Consider the following 13,517-nt stretch of genomic DNA (forward strand, 5'->3'; position numbering starts at 1 on the left):
GGGCCGGGCCGGGCGGCCCCCGAGCGGCGCCATCCGGGCAGCCGCGGCCCGGCCCCGGGCGCGCCCAATATAGACCGGGGCGGGGAGGCCGCCGCTCCGCGCCGCTCTCGCAGCGCCCGCCTCCGGGAGCAGCCGCGCCGGCGGCGGCCGAGCGGTAAGGGCCGGGGCCTAGCGCCAGCACCAGCCCTGCCCGGCACGGGCACCGGCACCGGGAACCGGCCAGCGGGGCGGGCCGCGGGCACGGACGGGACGGGACGGGGCGGCGGGCGGCGAGGCGGCTTCGCTGCGGGGCCGGGCGGCGGCGGGGCCCGGCTCTGGGGGCCCGGCGCTGCCCGCGGCCGGGGGGCTCCGCGGGGCGGCCGCCCCGGGGCCGGTGGCGGTGCGAGCATCCCTGCGGCGCTGCGGTGCCCCGGGGCCCTGCCCTCCAGGTGTGCGGCGCGGCCTGACCCAGGCCCGCTTCTGCCGAGGGCTCCCGGCCCTCTCCCCGGCTTCCCAGAGCCTTGGGGTGCAAGGGAGATTTGGGAGGAATGAGCGCGTTTTTAGAGCGTGCGGCGCTTCTCGGAAGGCAGCCTGAAGCCCTCGGCAGCCACCAGCGCTGCTGCCCCTGCGCAGGGGCTCAGCACCCCGACCCCGCTCCTCGGTGCGGGCGCAGCCCGGGTGTGTGCCGCTGCACAGCTGCCTGCGCGCCGCGGTGCGGAGCGTGTCGGACAGCTGGTGGTCTGGGGCCTTTCTGCAGAACCCTTCACTCGACTTTTTCTCTTGTTGACCCGCTAGAGCAGCCCCCTGTTGTAAAACAAACACGTCAGGGCTGTGAGTGTGGATGCTGGGCGCAGAATAAGCGTGGCTGTAGTAACGTCGAACTTTGGAGGAGGAAAGCAGGATTACTTCACTTGCATTGCGCGCTTTCATGGGATCCTTTCTGTGTGAAAGTGCTCCAGTGTAACAAGTAACTCCTGAACTTCTGACTTCTTATCTCTTCTAATCAGTCACTTCAGTAAATCTTTGTAAGACCATTACTGCGGGGCAAAAGGTACAAGAGTGCATGTGGAGACCGACTTTAAAATGTCTGGACTTGGTACCTGCTGAACTTACCGTGCTATTTACTGTAGCCTGGTAGGAAGGATGCTCTGAAAGCAACCTCCTTCCCACCTGCTGCTACGAGGTGGGAGCTCTTTTCTCTGCTCTGAAGTAGCTGCGTCGTTGTGCTGTGCCCAGCTCCTAGCTGCACTTAGTAATGTTTCCTCACTGCTGTACGAGGCCCTCGCTTCAGAGAGCTGCAGCTGCGCTAAGCCCTCTCAAGGGGCAAAGGTATTGAATTTATGGGAGGAGCGGCCGCAGGAGCACATCTCCAGGCTTGCCAGTTGCAGCCAACTGGTAGATAAAAAAAGGCAGGGCAGCTGCAGAGTCAGGGGCTGCTGTGCTTTGAAGACTTGGAGCGGTCTGTGCGTGAATCTGTTACTGCTGTGGACTCTTACATCTATCATCTGCTAGTTCTCAGGTTGTGGCTGTGCTTCTCTGTATATTTTATTTTCATTCTCTGTACTTGTAGTCTGCCTCTGTACTGAGCTCTCTGTGAACCGTTACTGCTATTCTGTATTTCCAGCCAGGGAGCTCCCTGCGTGCGAGGCTTGCTCAAGTGTAATTACACTGCCATTAGCCTGAAGACTCTGAGGTCCTTTCGTAAGATAATCTTCTAACCATGGATAAGGAACGAGCTTGGTGAGGTAGCTGTCAGGAGCATGGTATATTTTTAACTCAAGTTAATCAGGCCGTTGCTTTTACTCATTTGGTTATAGGTACGGTTCCTCAGAAATGCTTAGTGATGGGGAGTGGTGACTGATAAGTAGCTAGTAATGACTCAGTCTGATATTTCAAGATCTTTAAGTGTTGCTGGTTAAGTATAATCCAGTTTAAGCTCCTCTATAGTAACCATAAAAAAGAACGGATGTCCACATTGTTTTGTGTAATGATGTGTGTACGCATACACAGAAGTATAGCAAAAAGAACTTCATGAGCTAGGGCCTTACTACATAACGTAGTAATTTCTCTGGAGATCCATTGCTGCCTGGTAATCTGTCCCTATTAGAAGTTTAGAAAGCTGGATAGGTTCAAAGGCCTGCAACGCAAACCAATTTTCCAAATGAAAGCTCATACAGGTTCCCTTCTGCTCCCTAGTTTGCCTTCACAATTCCCTGCAAACTTTAGCAAATATTTAAAATAAATGTGCTTTTTTTTTCCCACAATGTCGAGTTTGCAACTGTCACTTTCTCCTTTCACTTGTAAATATCTCTGGTTTTGAAACAAGGGCTCTCATTTGCAACTAGCTCTGTTAAGCAGCAGCTTGCTTCTGTCAGGCGCCTTGTTGTGGTGTGCGTTTACGTGCTGGCAAACAGGATTCGAAGAGTTGTTTTACCTTTTTAAAGTACGTGGGACTATGCCATGCTTTATTTAAAACAGGGCGCTGACAGCGTAGCGTACGTTAGTTGAGTCCTACTGTATGTTGCCCGGCTTTCCATCTGCAGTTTGCGCCTGTTTTGCTGGGGATTAGCTGCGTCACCGCGGGTGTGCCGCTCCAGCTGGTGGGAGCTCATTCGTGCGAGCAGGGCTGCGCGGTTCTGCCCCCAGAAGATGGGTAACTGTGCCAGTGGCTGGCCTGCCTGCGGGCCTGTTGCCTTCCCTGGGTGCGCCCAGAAGTTGGAGAGCACCGAGCGGTCGGTGGATGATTGGGACTGGAGGTGGAGGCGAACGTGAAATAAGTTAGAATAGAGGCTGCTAAACAATCTTAAGCAGATCAGACAAAAGTGGGAAGATCTCTCCTTAAATAAGGAAGACCTCATGTACCTCAACTGCTTCATGGGTGTTCGTGGGCCTGGACTGGAGCTACTTGATGACAAGCGGTGTGCGCACCCGCGTGTGTCGTGGAGGCTGTTCTCAGCAACAGCCCTCTGCTGTGGGGCTGCACCGCAGCCGTGCCTCAGCTCTTGCTAATGTAGGTGTACTGGTACTCTTGCTTCCAAAAAGCACTACTTTAGAAGACACTTTTGTGTTACATAATGAACAAACACTTTGCAATCAAAACTTTCTTACAGGATCATAGCATTGATTTATTTTATTGGTTTTGGCAGCGCAGAAGAAGCGTTCTGTATCCCTAAGTAACTGTGTTTGAGCTAGGTTCCCAAGTGACTGTAACTCTGTCTTGGGGGTTTCCAAATGCCAGACGAGCCAGCCCCAAGTTATAAATTGAAATGCTGATGGATGCTGAGTTGCTGTTTCTCTGCTGGCTGGGTACTGAGTCTTGGATTGTGACTCTTCTGCTTAGCAAAGTGTTTCTCAAACCAAGTGCTAGTTCTGACTTCAAAACGATACTGAATGCGTGCCCCTCCTGCTTGGATTGGATTTGCATGTGCTATTGGGTTTCTCAGTCTTCAACCCGGTGTACAAAACTAGGCTACTTCCTTGACACACCTAAGTAATTACCTAATTTGTAGTTATTTTTGAGCAGGTACCTGTTTGTATATGCAGGTCTGTGCCCAATCTTGTAATAAGCAAACCACTGTTTATTAAACCTTTCTTCCTCCAGTGTCTGACTTGGGAGAGAGGGAGGGAAGAAACTGTAGGCATTGGCAGGTATTAGGATCGAGTTGAATTTGTGGGCTGTCTAACCAAACCCCTATCAAATATGAGGTGATTGAAGAATATGCAAAAAGAAGGGTGAACGTCCATCCAGTAACTGTCTGTAACTTACAGTATTCGCGAGTTAGTATTGTCTGTGCGTGGTGGATCTTATGGCTGGTATAGATCCTCACTTGTGTGGGGAGCAAGAATGACTATTTTGAACTATTTAAGCTGGAAGACTACGTTGGCAAACAAAAATGTATGAGAATCGTTCTGCATAAATTTAGTCAGTAACCAGGCTGGAGACAAGGCTTCTCACTCCTCGCATGGCTGGGGTTTGAAGTAACATTTCAGTAGGACTGGAGGGAATTTAAATACTTTCCTGGTAAAACTTGTAAAATATGTTGTGATGTTTATGTGATGAGGAAGCCCAAAATGCGGATGGCCTCAGTGTTTCTAAATATTCTTGTTAATTGTGAGGTACAGTGCTTGGAATTGTCATCCACAAGTATGTATTACCTCCTTGTCAGAAACGTGCTGCCTTTTCTGGCAAGATTATCACTATCTGAAATCCCAAGGAATATTTATCAATTAGATACCCTCCATACCTCGTTACCTGCAAGAGGTTTTTTCTTTTTTTTGGGTGGTGGTGACACAGGAGAAAAAGTGGTTAGGTCTAAAAATATAAATACAGGAGAGAGAAGTCAAAGTTTATTCCTTGTAGGATAGTGCTTAAAGCAGTTGGGGTGTCATCTAATGCCTGGTGGGAAGATCCTGGTCACCTAAGTACAAAAGGCAAATCAAGAAGCTTGAAGCAGTGGGGACCAAGAGAAGGATGAGGGTAGTATGACTATTTTTGCCTTGTTTTTCCTTTATTTTTATGCGTGACATGCCATGCAGCTACTTTTGGGCATGGTGTAGCCGTGCTGGGTGCCTGTACTTGCGCGTGGGAAGGCCTTTCCCCGTACGGTGACCTGCTGCATTGCTTCCACTAATTAGTGGAAGTTGGCCTGGGGGGGTTTGGACTTGTGAGTTTTGGGTGTGGGAACTTACAAATTTGTGGTGTGGTCTGTGGCTTAAAGGGGCTGGTAACCCTGCGAGCTGTCCTGGTATATTATGGGTTACGTTTCTGTGCTCAGTTGGTGAGGGTAATTACTTTAATTAAAGTGCCATAACTTGTGTTTAAGAACTTGGAGCCTACATGAGAGGCTTCAGGAGAAGATCTGGAGCACTCATCTTCGGTAATGTCTCAGTGACAGCTGCATTATGTATCCACTGGAAGCTTATCTTGGTGTGTGGCTTTGTTTATAGCTGTGGCTTGCAGGAATTAGATGCACAAGTCACGAGGACGTGTGTCAGAGCCCATGCAGCCAGTGAGGCAGATAACAAGCTCTGGTCGCCTTGCGGAGCGTGCTGCTTTGTTCTCCTCTTTGTGTCATTGCTGGGTAGGTAACAGAGAGCAGAGGTCGGCCCAGGAGGTGGGACCCAGGTAACCTGGGGAGAGGTACGCCTGCTGGCTGTTCGGAGTGCTGCAGGGCAGGCTTCTTCAGTGCTGGTTGATTTAAGCTTTAATTACTTGCTTCTAGGATGCTCGCTTCAGTTAGCGTGGTCTGACTTGCTGTGTAACGTACTAACCGCTGTGGTCTTTTAAAAAGCAAATAAGAGCAGCTACATGAGAGCTGGTAGATGATCTTATCATGGGAGTGTTAATACGATATGGTCACATCCTCTTTTTCATGTTCTTTGGCCATTCCTCCACGGATGCGTGCTGCAAACTGTCAGCATCACACTCTGAGTAGTACTGCTTTAAACTCTTAAACTACCCATAGTAAGAGTCCTAATTATGGCCTAAGTGGCTTGTTGCAGCTCTGCACACCATCACAGTGGCTACCTTTTAAGTAGTCCTGCAAGGAGGATCAAAAGCAGCATTAGAGGGAGCTGAGGATAGCGTCTTCCTCTGTCTGGAGAAGCAGAGGCAGTGCAAGATCCCCAGCTCAGCCCGGAGCTCTTGTTGGTCTGGGGCTCTCATCTGAAATCCACCTGAGAAGCTTTTGGAAAAAACGAAAAACATGAGACAATGCTACTGTGCAAATGGCAAGTTATGCAAACTGTAGTGGTGATGATTATAAGTTTTCTATTTTTGAGTCTTCCATTGAGTGACTCACTTTATTAGATGTGTTCGTTTAAAACGGAATGTGAAGCATCCAGATTCCATGGTAATGGCCTCATAAAGCACTCAGATATACAACATAACAGATTGGATTTCTTCTCTTAATTTAACAGGTTTTGCGTCTCATACACCATGTCTGATGGCAGCATACAGGGCGTCACACTTATTGCAAAGCTTTACAGTTTGTATCCATCTGTCTCTGCATTTTTGCTAAAGTAGTCGTCTTTCTTTGATCTCCAACTTGCGGCACTGCGTCTGAATCCTCCCTCGCTGCCTTCGCTCCCTCCTCCTCCATTCCTCTTATTCTTCCACCAACTTTCCCCGTGCCCTCCTTAGGTCTAGCCCAACACCTTGATAATTAGAAGGTACCTGAGCACGGAAATACCGGCTACCTTGAGAAGGGGTGGGAGACCTGGTAGGTGCGTGTGCGTGCTGGCAGGCTGCATAGCGTTACACAACCCAAAATAAGATCCCAGCCAACAGGCAGGCTGTCTGGTAACTGCCTGGGCTGGGCATTGCGGGAAATGAAGACAAGTTCCTCCTAGGACTTCTGTCAGCCTGCTGAGAACTGCAGGGAGGCAGATACTTGTCATATGGGGCGCCCTGTACAGAAGCTTCTGCCGAAGACGGGTGTTGAAATAATTTTTTAAAAAACAGGATGTAAGTTGCACTCTGTATGGTTTTTGTTTCTTTTTCAAATGCGGGGCTGAAAGCAGAGCAGGAGAGCTCCGCTCTGGGGGGCGTGTTAATGGGGGAGCGCAGCCCTGGGCCGCGGTGTGGGAGCCCGGGGGTCCGTGGGTGCGGGGGCTCAGCCCGGGGGCTTGCTGGCAGCAGCTCTGGGGCGGGTGCTTCTGGCAGCAGTGACTGCAGGTCGGGAGAAACCAGGCACCTCGATCGTGGTGAGTGTGTCCTCAATTACTCGTCGAGAAACTCGGTGCAGTAGTTCTTACTGCGAAATAGTTTGTATTGACTTACTGGAAACAAAGTATGAATCTGTCCTGATGGACCTTTTGTGTGCTTCCCACTCGATGTAGACTAGCTCTTTCTCTTCCCTTCTACTTCAGAAGGTAGCACCAGGCTGCCATCAGGAATCTTGCTGTAGCTACAAGTCTGAGCTGATGTCACCGTGCATCTGCCGGTGCTCAGCTGGCTCCCCGAGCAGCGTTCCCGTGGGTCGCTTCCTTCTGGACAGATCACGCCGTGTGCTGCACCCGCTCCTCGTGGCGTGCCCCTGGCCGTCCCTGTGACGGCAGAGGGCTCCTTGCTCCTGCCTCAGCCTGTTCCGCAGCCTGTCAAGGACTTCAGCCAGCCCTCGAGCTGAGGGCATGGGTCTAAAGGTGCTGTTATCAAAACCTGTATCGAAACAAAAGATAAGTCTTGCCTGACCTGGTGATTACAGTGTCAGGCTGCTTACAGCATTAAAACGCTGCATGCTGTTTGAGCCGTGTAACGATTACTCGGAATACCTGTGTTATAGAAGGGTGACTTATTTCTGACTGCACTGCTTCTTGTGCTGTGCTGTACAATTTATATTGCTATAAAATTTGAAGTTTTGATCCCAAGTTACTGATACCACCTTGGAAGAGAGGTGAGTTTTATTACCCACTGCAATAGGTGAGTTTTTAAGCTTAGACTCTTGTCTGTGTCCTTAGCACTCGTGTACAATCTTGTCATAGCTATGTGCGCTGCATTCTTTCCCATTTCCTCTTCTGCTCTCTGGTTTATCCTGTTTTGTGCTCGCAGTACTCCTTAGCATCAATTCTGGGACATAACTTGAACTCCCGGGTAGGTGCTTAGGGAGCCTGTAATTTCCCTTTGGCTGCGTTGAGGCAGGGTTGGTGCCTCGGCAGAGCCCCAGCCGCCCGGAGCAGAGCTGGCTGCGTGCCACCCGTGGCGCAGCTCCTTCCGAGATGGAGGCGGGGGCTTGGGCCGGGGGGCGCAGCACGCTGCGGCAGGGCCCTGCTCACAGGAGGGGCAGGCGACAGCAAAACCCCTGCAAAGACAAAATTATCTGTGGCCGTTTGTCCTGGGCTCTGCTTGCCTGGAGGTGAAGCAGCCTAACCCAGATACATCTGCTCGGACATGGGCTAACGAGTTCCTGGGATGAAACTGAGACGTTCTGGGTGCGGAGGTGCTGTCTGCAGGTTTGGATGCCTGTCCAGCTTCGTGTTGGAGTGGCTTACATTAAGCTGTGCTTCCCTTTCTGTCCCTGAAGAAGCTGTTCGTACCAACGGTGAGCAAGGTGCAGGTGGCCGTTCGATTCCGTCCTCTGCGGAGCTGCCTGCGGCCTGACCGAGGGCCGGGCCCGGCCACCCAGCGGGTGAGGGTCGGCCCCGTGCTGACAGAGGCCCTAACCCCGGCCAGAGCGAGGGCACTGAGCTGCCGGGCTCCTCCTGGTGTCACTGAGTAACAAAAGTGTGGCAGAACCGTCCTAATGGCACATCGCACGTCGTTTTGGCGTGGTCAGGCACAGTCCCTGCGGCGGGATGGCATCGGTACGGGTGCGGGAGCAGCGAGGCAGTCCCGAGGCACGCGCGCCTTTGCGCCCCGCTGTGCCGGCGTGGGCCGCCTCCTGGCGCTGCCTTAGCTGCTGGGAGGCGGCTGTGTGAGCGAGGAGGCTCGCTGCAGCCCTCCAAATCCTGACGTGTGTGCTGACAGCACGCCGCTCGGCCGTGGGAGGCGGCGGGCAGCTGGATCCCACCGTACCGTACCGCTGTGTGGGCAGCCGCGCTTCCCCTGTAGGGACGGGAAGCTCAGACGGCAGAGGTGGCTGCCACGGCTGTCCGGGCAGGTCCTCCTTCAGTGCTTCTACCTCAGCTTTTGAGCAGCTGCCCAACTGCTGTGACTTGCAGCCTGGTATACACGAACACTCAAACCTTGGTCTCTTGCTTTTTCCCCGCCATCATTACCTGCACCCGCTGTATGGCTCCATGCAAGGAAGCCAGCTCTGCGGCTGGTGGAAGCGGCCAGGCAGGCGGTGAATTTCGGCTCCCTGGGTCTGACTTCTTGTGGCCAAGCATCAGCATTCTCGGGCAGCGGTGGGGCTCTGCAGACCTCTGCACGTGCTGTGCAACCTGCGCTGGGTTCTGTAGGGTGAACAGCTTCACCGGTACGAATTTAAAGGTGGAAAAGGTTAGTGTGCCAAAAGACTAGAGTAGTGTCTGTTACACCGTAAAGATTCTGCATTTCTCATCCAAAATTTGTAGAAACCAGTTTTGAACTGAACTTTCATTTGCTTCTGATAATCTCTTAAAGGACAGTCAGTCTTCTGAAGTTACTTATGCAAATGGAGGAGAACTTATTGCATGTAACGGCAGTGGAGTTTGCTGGGTTCCTAGCAGAGGTTTTCGTATAGGAAATGGTTAAATAAAAGCTATTAGCTTGTCGGTGTAGTATTGTGTTAGAGCTGATGACAGAGACGCTTTTTGAATCGAAGCTGGTGTTGTGGGTGACTTCTTGTGGTTGTTGTGGGGGATTGTTTTAACAAACTCTTATCTGGGAGAGCTAGTGTTTAATCAGTGAGTGAGAATGCAGAGGTTCACCTCTGGTAGGTGCGTACCTGGTCTGCGCGAGGAAGTCTTGGAAAAGGCTTGAGGAGGGCGGTGAATGGGAGGCAGGAGTTGGTCACCTGGGCTTCGTGACCTTGCTCTGGGCTCTGCTGCTCCGCAGGCCGGTGCTGGCCCTGCTGGTGGAGGCTGCCTCGCCGTTCGGCGCTTGGCTGGGAGCGTGCGGGCTGCTCTTGCCGCCTCGTATCAGCTGCTGAGCCAGCGCTCGCAGTTAGTTTGTTCATTGTTAGCTGAACTGGGACAAGTAGGGATTTGTGCTTCAGCGATCACCCTTTGCTGAACTTGATTACAAAAAGCAGCGTGTGGACATGCTTCCATTTGTTTTCTTGAAAGCCAGCATCTCTTCAGACATGTGAGCTGGCTCGTTGGAAGATGCTAATTTGTTCTTTTAAAACTCACTTGGATCGTAGAGCATATTGTGTTCCCGGAGCAGGCATTTGTAAGCTAGGGTCTCGTAGTCCTACTTGAAGCGATTCTCTGCCGCTGCGTAAGGTGTGTGAAACTGCTTTGCGCTTGCCACCAGTTTGCATTCTGAAAGCTGAGTTATTATTCTAGCGACTTGAAGAAACCGTATGGTAGAAATGTATAGTACACAGAGTGCTTGGATGCTGTGTATGTGTTCACCATCGCCATATGCTTTGTGCAGCCATAGGCAGTATGTGAGCTGATGTTGATTGTCGTGTGTTGTTTTTCTTATTTTGCAGGAGGTTGAAAGTGTGGTGACGGCACACCTCAATTCCTGTGAGGTGCGTACTGTGCTATGGCTTCAGGAGTATCCATAGGTATTTCCAGATACGTAGAGGGGACGCTGTATCAGTGACAGACTGAAGGTGGTAGGGTGTGCGTTTGTAGGGCCTGGTTTTTGTCAATTCTGGTACTTTGTTCATTCTAGGTAGTGTAGGGGAGGTGCGGGGTGGCCTGCCAGCGTTGCAGCTGGCATAGGTCGCCGCTTCCTGGAGCGCTGCGCTGGGGGTAGCGGGCTGCTCCCTGCCTTTGGGTCGCTGCTCGCCCCGTTCCTACAGAGCTGCTGTAGCTTCTGAGGCGGCGGTGAGCTTGCTTTGAGATGCTGCTGGGGGATTGTGTTGCCTTTCCCTTTGACTCCCCCAGGTCATGATATGAAGGAAAGATTAAACTCGTACTTCTTAAAACTGAAGTAGGAACTGAATGGGCTGTGTGATACTCTACATAGAGACCGAGAAAGGCTATCTTTGTGTTGGGAACCTTTGAGAACGTACATGCTGCTCTTTCAAAAGCCTTCTGGGAAGGTACAAGTCTTTGCTTCCTGTACAATAACCAGTGCATACAATACAAACATGTGACAACTATACCTAAAATATTTGCCTACAATAATTGCTTGTGCACTTGTTTTCCCCCATGGATGTGCTGCAAGCATAGTGCACAGATAACGAAGTTAAGATTGATACCATCTTAAAATGAAGTTTTCTTATTTGGCTTGTGTTTTTAAACATGTTTGCTGTAAATCTTTTGAAGAAAGAGTAATGGTTATGCAGACGGAAAGAAGAAATAGGGCCCAGAGCCACCCCTGCTGCTCTGCAGGCCTGCTGTATGCATCGCCTGCCTGTGCTCAAAGTCTTCACGGTGCTGGATCTCTTGTGTAGAGACTGCTGTGTGAATCTGGGGCACAGACAAAGATGTCCTCGTAACCTAAGGACTTGGAGCACTGACTGAAGCTGCTCAAATCTGTTGCATGTTGTTTCTATGGGATGCGAGCCGCCTTGCTCCTGGGAAGATGGGTTAGGCTGTGCCTACTTAAGATTCAGGTCAGTTCCATGCAAATTTTTCGTTCAGCGTCCAAACACTGGCCCTTTCAAGAATCTGCCTGACCTACATAGGCCCAGCTTTAATACCTCTGTAGCTAGATGTTGAAGTTCTGCACTTGTTTTAAGCCACTTAGTCTTCTCCGCGGTCTCTGCTGCTTCTTGCTGAGGGACCTGTTTCCTGACTAGCATTCTGCACCGCTCTGGGTAGGACAAGCTTTGGTGTACTGTGAAGAGCAGAATCGTAATTCCTGGTGGGAATCCAGGATAGAGTGCTGTTGGGCGGATTTGGTTGTAGAAATAGTTTTGATGGGATGGAGGGTGGCTGAGGGTGATTTTGTCAAGCAGATCAGCTGTTGTGTTGTGATGAGGATTTGGTGGCCATCTGGCTGATGACAGGGTGCTCTCGTTCTGCCTCTGCCATGGTATTGTAAGTGCTCGGTTATGTGACAAGTGCTTACGGCACAAAATGTGTATGTACGTACACATCTACCTGTATATCTAAATACTCTTTTGTCAGTCAGCTTCAATAGCAAATACCAGTGTTCTGGCTTGCCCCTCTCTACATTTTGTTTAGAAATCATTAGTATTGCAGTGAAAATCGTTAATTAATCTATTGCTACTCTAAATTTCAACTTGTCAAAACATTGTCATTAGCTTCTACAAATGGTCTGTTCTGTGTAGCCTAGATTCTAACATGGCAAAACTGCCTATTAATTTTTATCTTCTTTTCTTACAGTAAAAAATGGCATTTCAGAAGGCAGTGAAAGGAACTGTTCTCATTGGAGGAGGTGCCATAGCAACAGTTTTTGGCCTCTCTCAATTTTCTCAGTATAGAAACAAACACGTAAGTATTAATTATGACTTCTGATAAAATATGAAACTTAAAATCTGTTTGAGCGTATGTTAGGCTTATACGAATAGTTTCCTTTGGAAAGGAATGCCAAGAGCCTCTCAGCTTGATCTGCTGGGTGCTATCTGGAGGATGGCGTTAAATGATGTTTCGCTATTGTAGGTCTTTAACCGGTGGGGAAGTATGATTCTTGTAAATCATTTCTCACGTTTAAAAATGTTCTTTGGGTACTACGAGGGGTTTCACTTAGTTGCAGAAGTGAAAAGTATTGATTGAAGTCTAAGTAGTAAATAGTTTGGAAGGTATTTTCAAACGTAGCAGCTTGAAGTGTAACCACCAGGATTACCTCTGAAAAATCTCAGCTTTAAAGCAGTGACTGTGGCAGTTCTCGGCCAGTTCAGACAACTGAAAACTGTTTCAGGATGGGCTCTGTGCCAAAGAAGTCAGTTGCAAGGCTCCCGTTTCTCGTGGTGACTGGTGTCTGACTGGGTGGGCACAACCTAGATGCTGGTATGTTCATGACAGTTCGGCGCTGTATTTCAGGTAATTAAGGCTTGCCGACAAGATAAAAATTCCAAGAGCAGTAAAGGCTGATGTTGAAAACATACTGTTAAAGTGAAATAGTGGTATCAGAAAGATGCAGTAGATTTCAATCCAGTTTGCGGATTGATTCTTTCTGTAGTAGAAAATAGATTCACTGTCATAACTACTTCTTCCAGCCAAATTGAAGCAGCTATGCTTTTTTCCCTACTTCCCTATGCAGAAGCCAAGGAAAAAAATCAGTAAAAGGAATCAGTAAAAGCAAAGTTGTGGATTGTTTTAAGCAGATCTGGTGTTGATCAGCTACTATTTTTAAGCAAATAAATCTCTTATTTTTAATGCAGTTGAGCTGTGCTTTGGAGTTATTTCATAACTTTTTTTCCAGGGTCAGTAGACGCATATAAAGAGACACGTCTTATCTGCTGTTAAGTGTAAGCTTTGAGGCTGGTACCTCACCCTTGGCTGACAATATTTGCAATCCATTTTCCATATGGTTTGAAGTAGGTGCAGTCAGAGCTCTGGCCTGTCCATCTGGGTTTGGAAGAAGCTTGAGCCCTGAGGGGGGGGGGTGCCTTCTCCTCCTTCCTTTCAGGCAATACCAGTTTCAGCAGCTGGGTGAGCAGGTGCACCTTCTGCATGGAGCTTTCTGCTTCTCACCTCAGAAATGTAGCTGGTCAGCTCTTTATCAGTGGCAGGCTGTTACTCTGAACTGCCTAGCTGCCACACGTTTACTATAGGTTCCCATTCAAAATGGGGAAACTGACGACCGGGAATACAAGTAATTGTAGTGGTCTAATTCAGGGTAAGGCAGTGAGTGATGGTAGGCAGTCTGTTCTTAGCTTGATGAAGGTGTGCACTACTGGTCCAAACAAATGATAATCTGAAACTTCTGGCTGTTTCTGTGTGGAGGAGGAAATCAGCTGAGATAATGGTAAAGCAAATGAGATGAGTCATTCCTGGGGGACCTAGCTGGAAAGTGGATAAGCCAGGATCCT

The 13,517-nt window shown here is 49.8% G+C and overlaps 1 protein-coding gene across 1 annotated transcript in view; it reads left to right on the forward strand.

Moving 5' to 3' along the window:
* Window positions 1-31: 31 nt before the first annotated feature.
* The window catches only part of GPD2 (glycerol-3-phosphate dehydrogenase 2), a 56,469-nt gene continuing 42,983 nt past the window's right edge, over window positions 32-13,517 (forward strand). The window contains 2 exon segments of the mRNA XM_040562547.1: window positions 32-154; window positions 11,869-11,976. Of these exon segments, the coding sequence (XP_040418481.1) occupies window positions 11,875-11,976 (102 nt within the window). The 5' untranslated portion in view covers window positions 32-154; window positions 11,869-11,874.

Source organism: Cygnus olor, chromosome 6 (assembly GCF_009769625.2).
Source record: "Cygnus olor isolate bCygOlo1 chromosome 6, bCygOlo1.pri.v2, whole genome shotgun sequence".
Lineage (NCBI taxonomy): Eukaryota > Metazoa > Chordata > Aves > Anseriformes > Anatidae > Cygnus > Cygnus olor.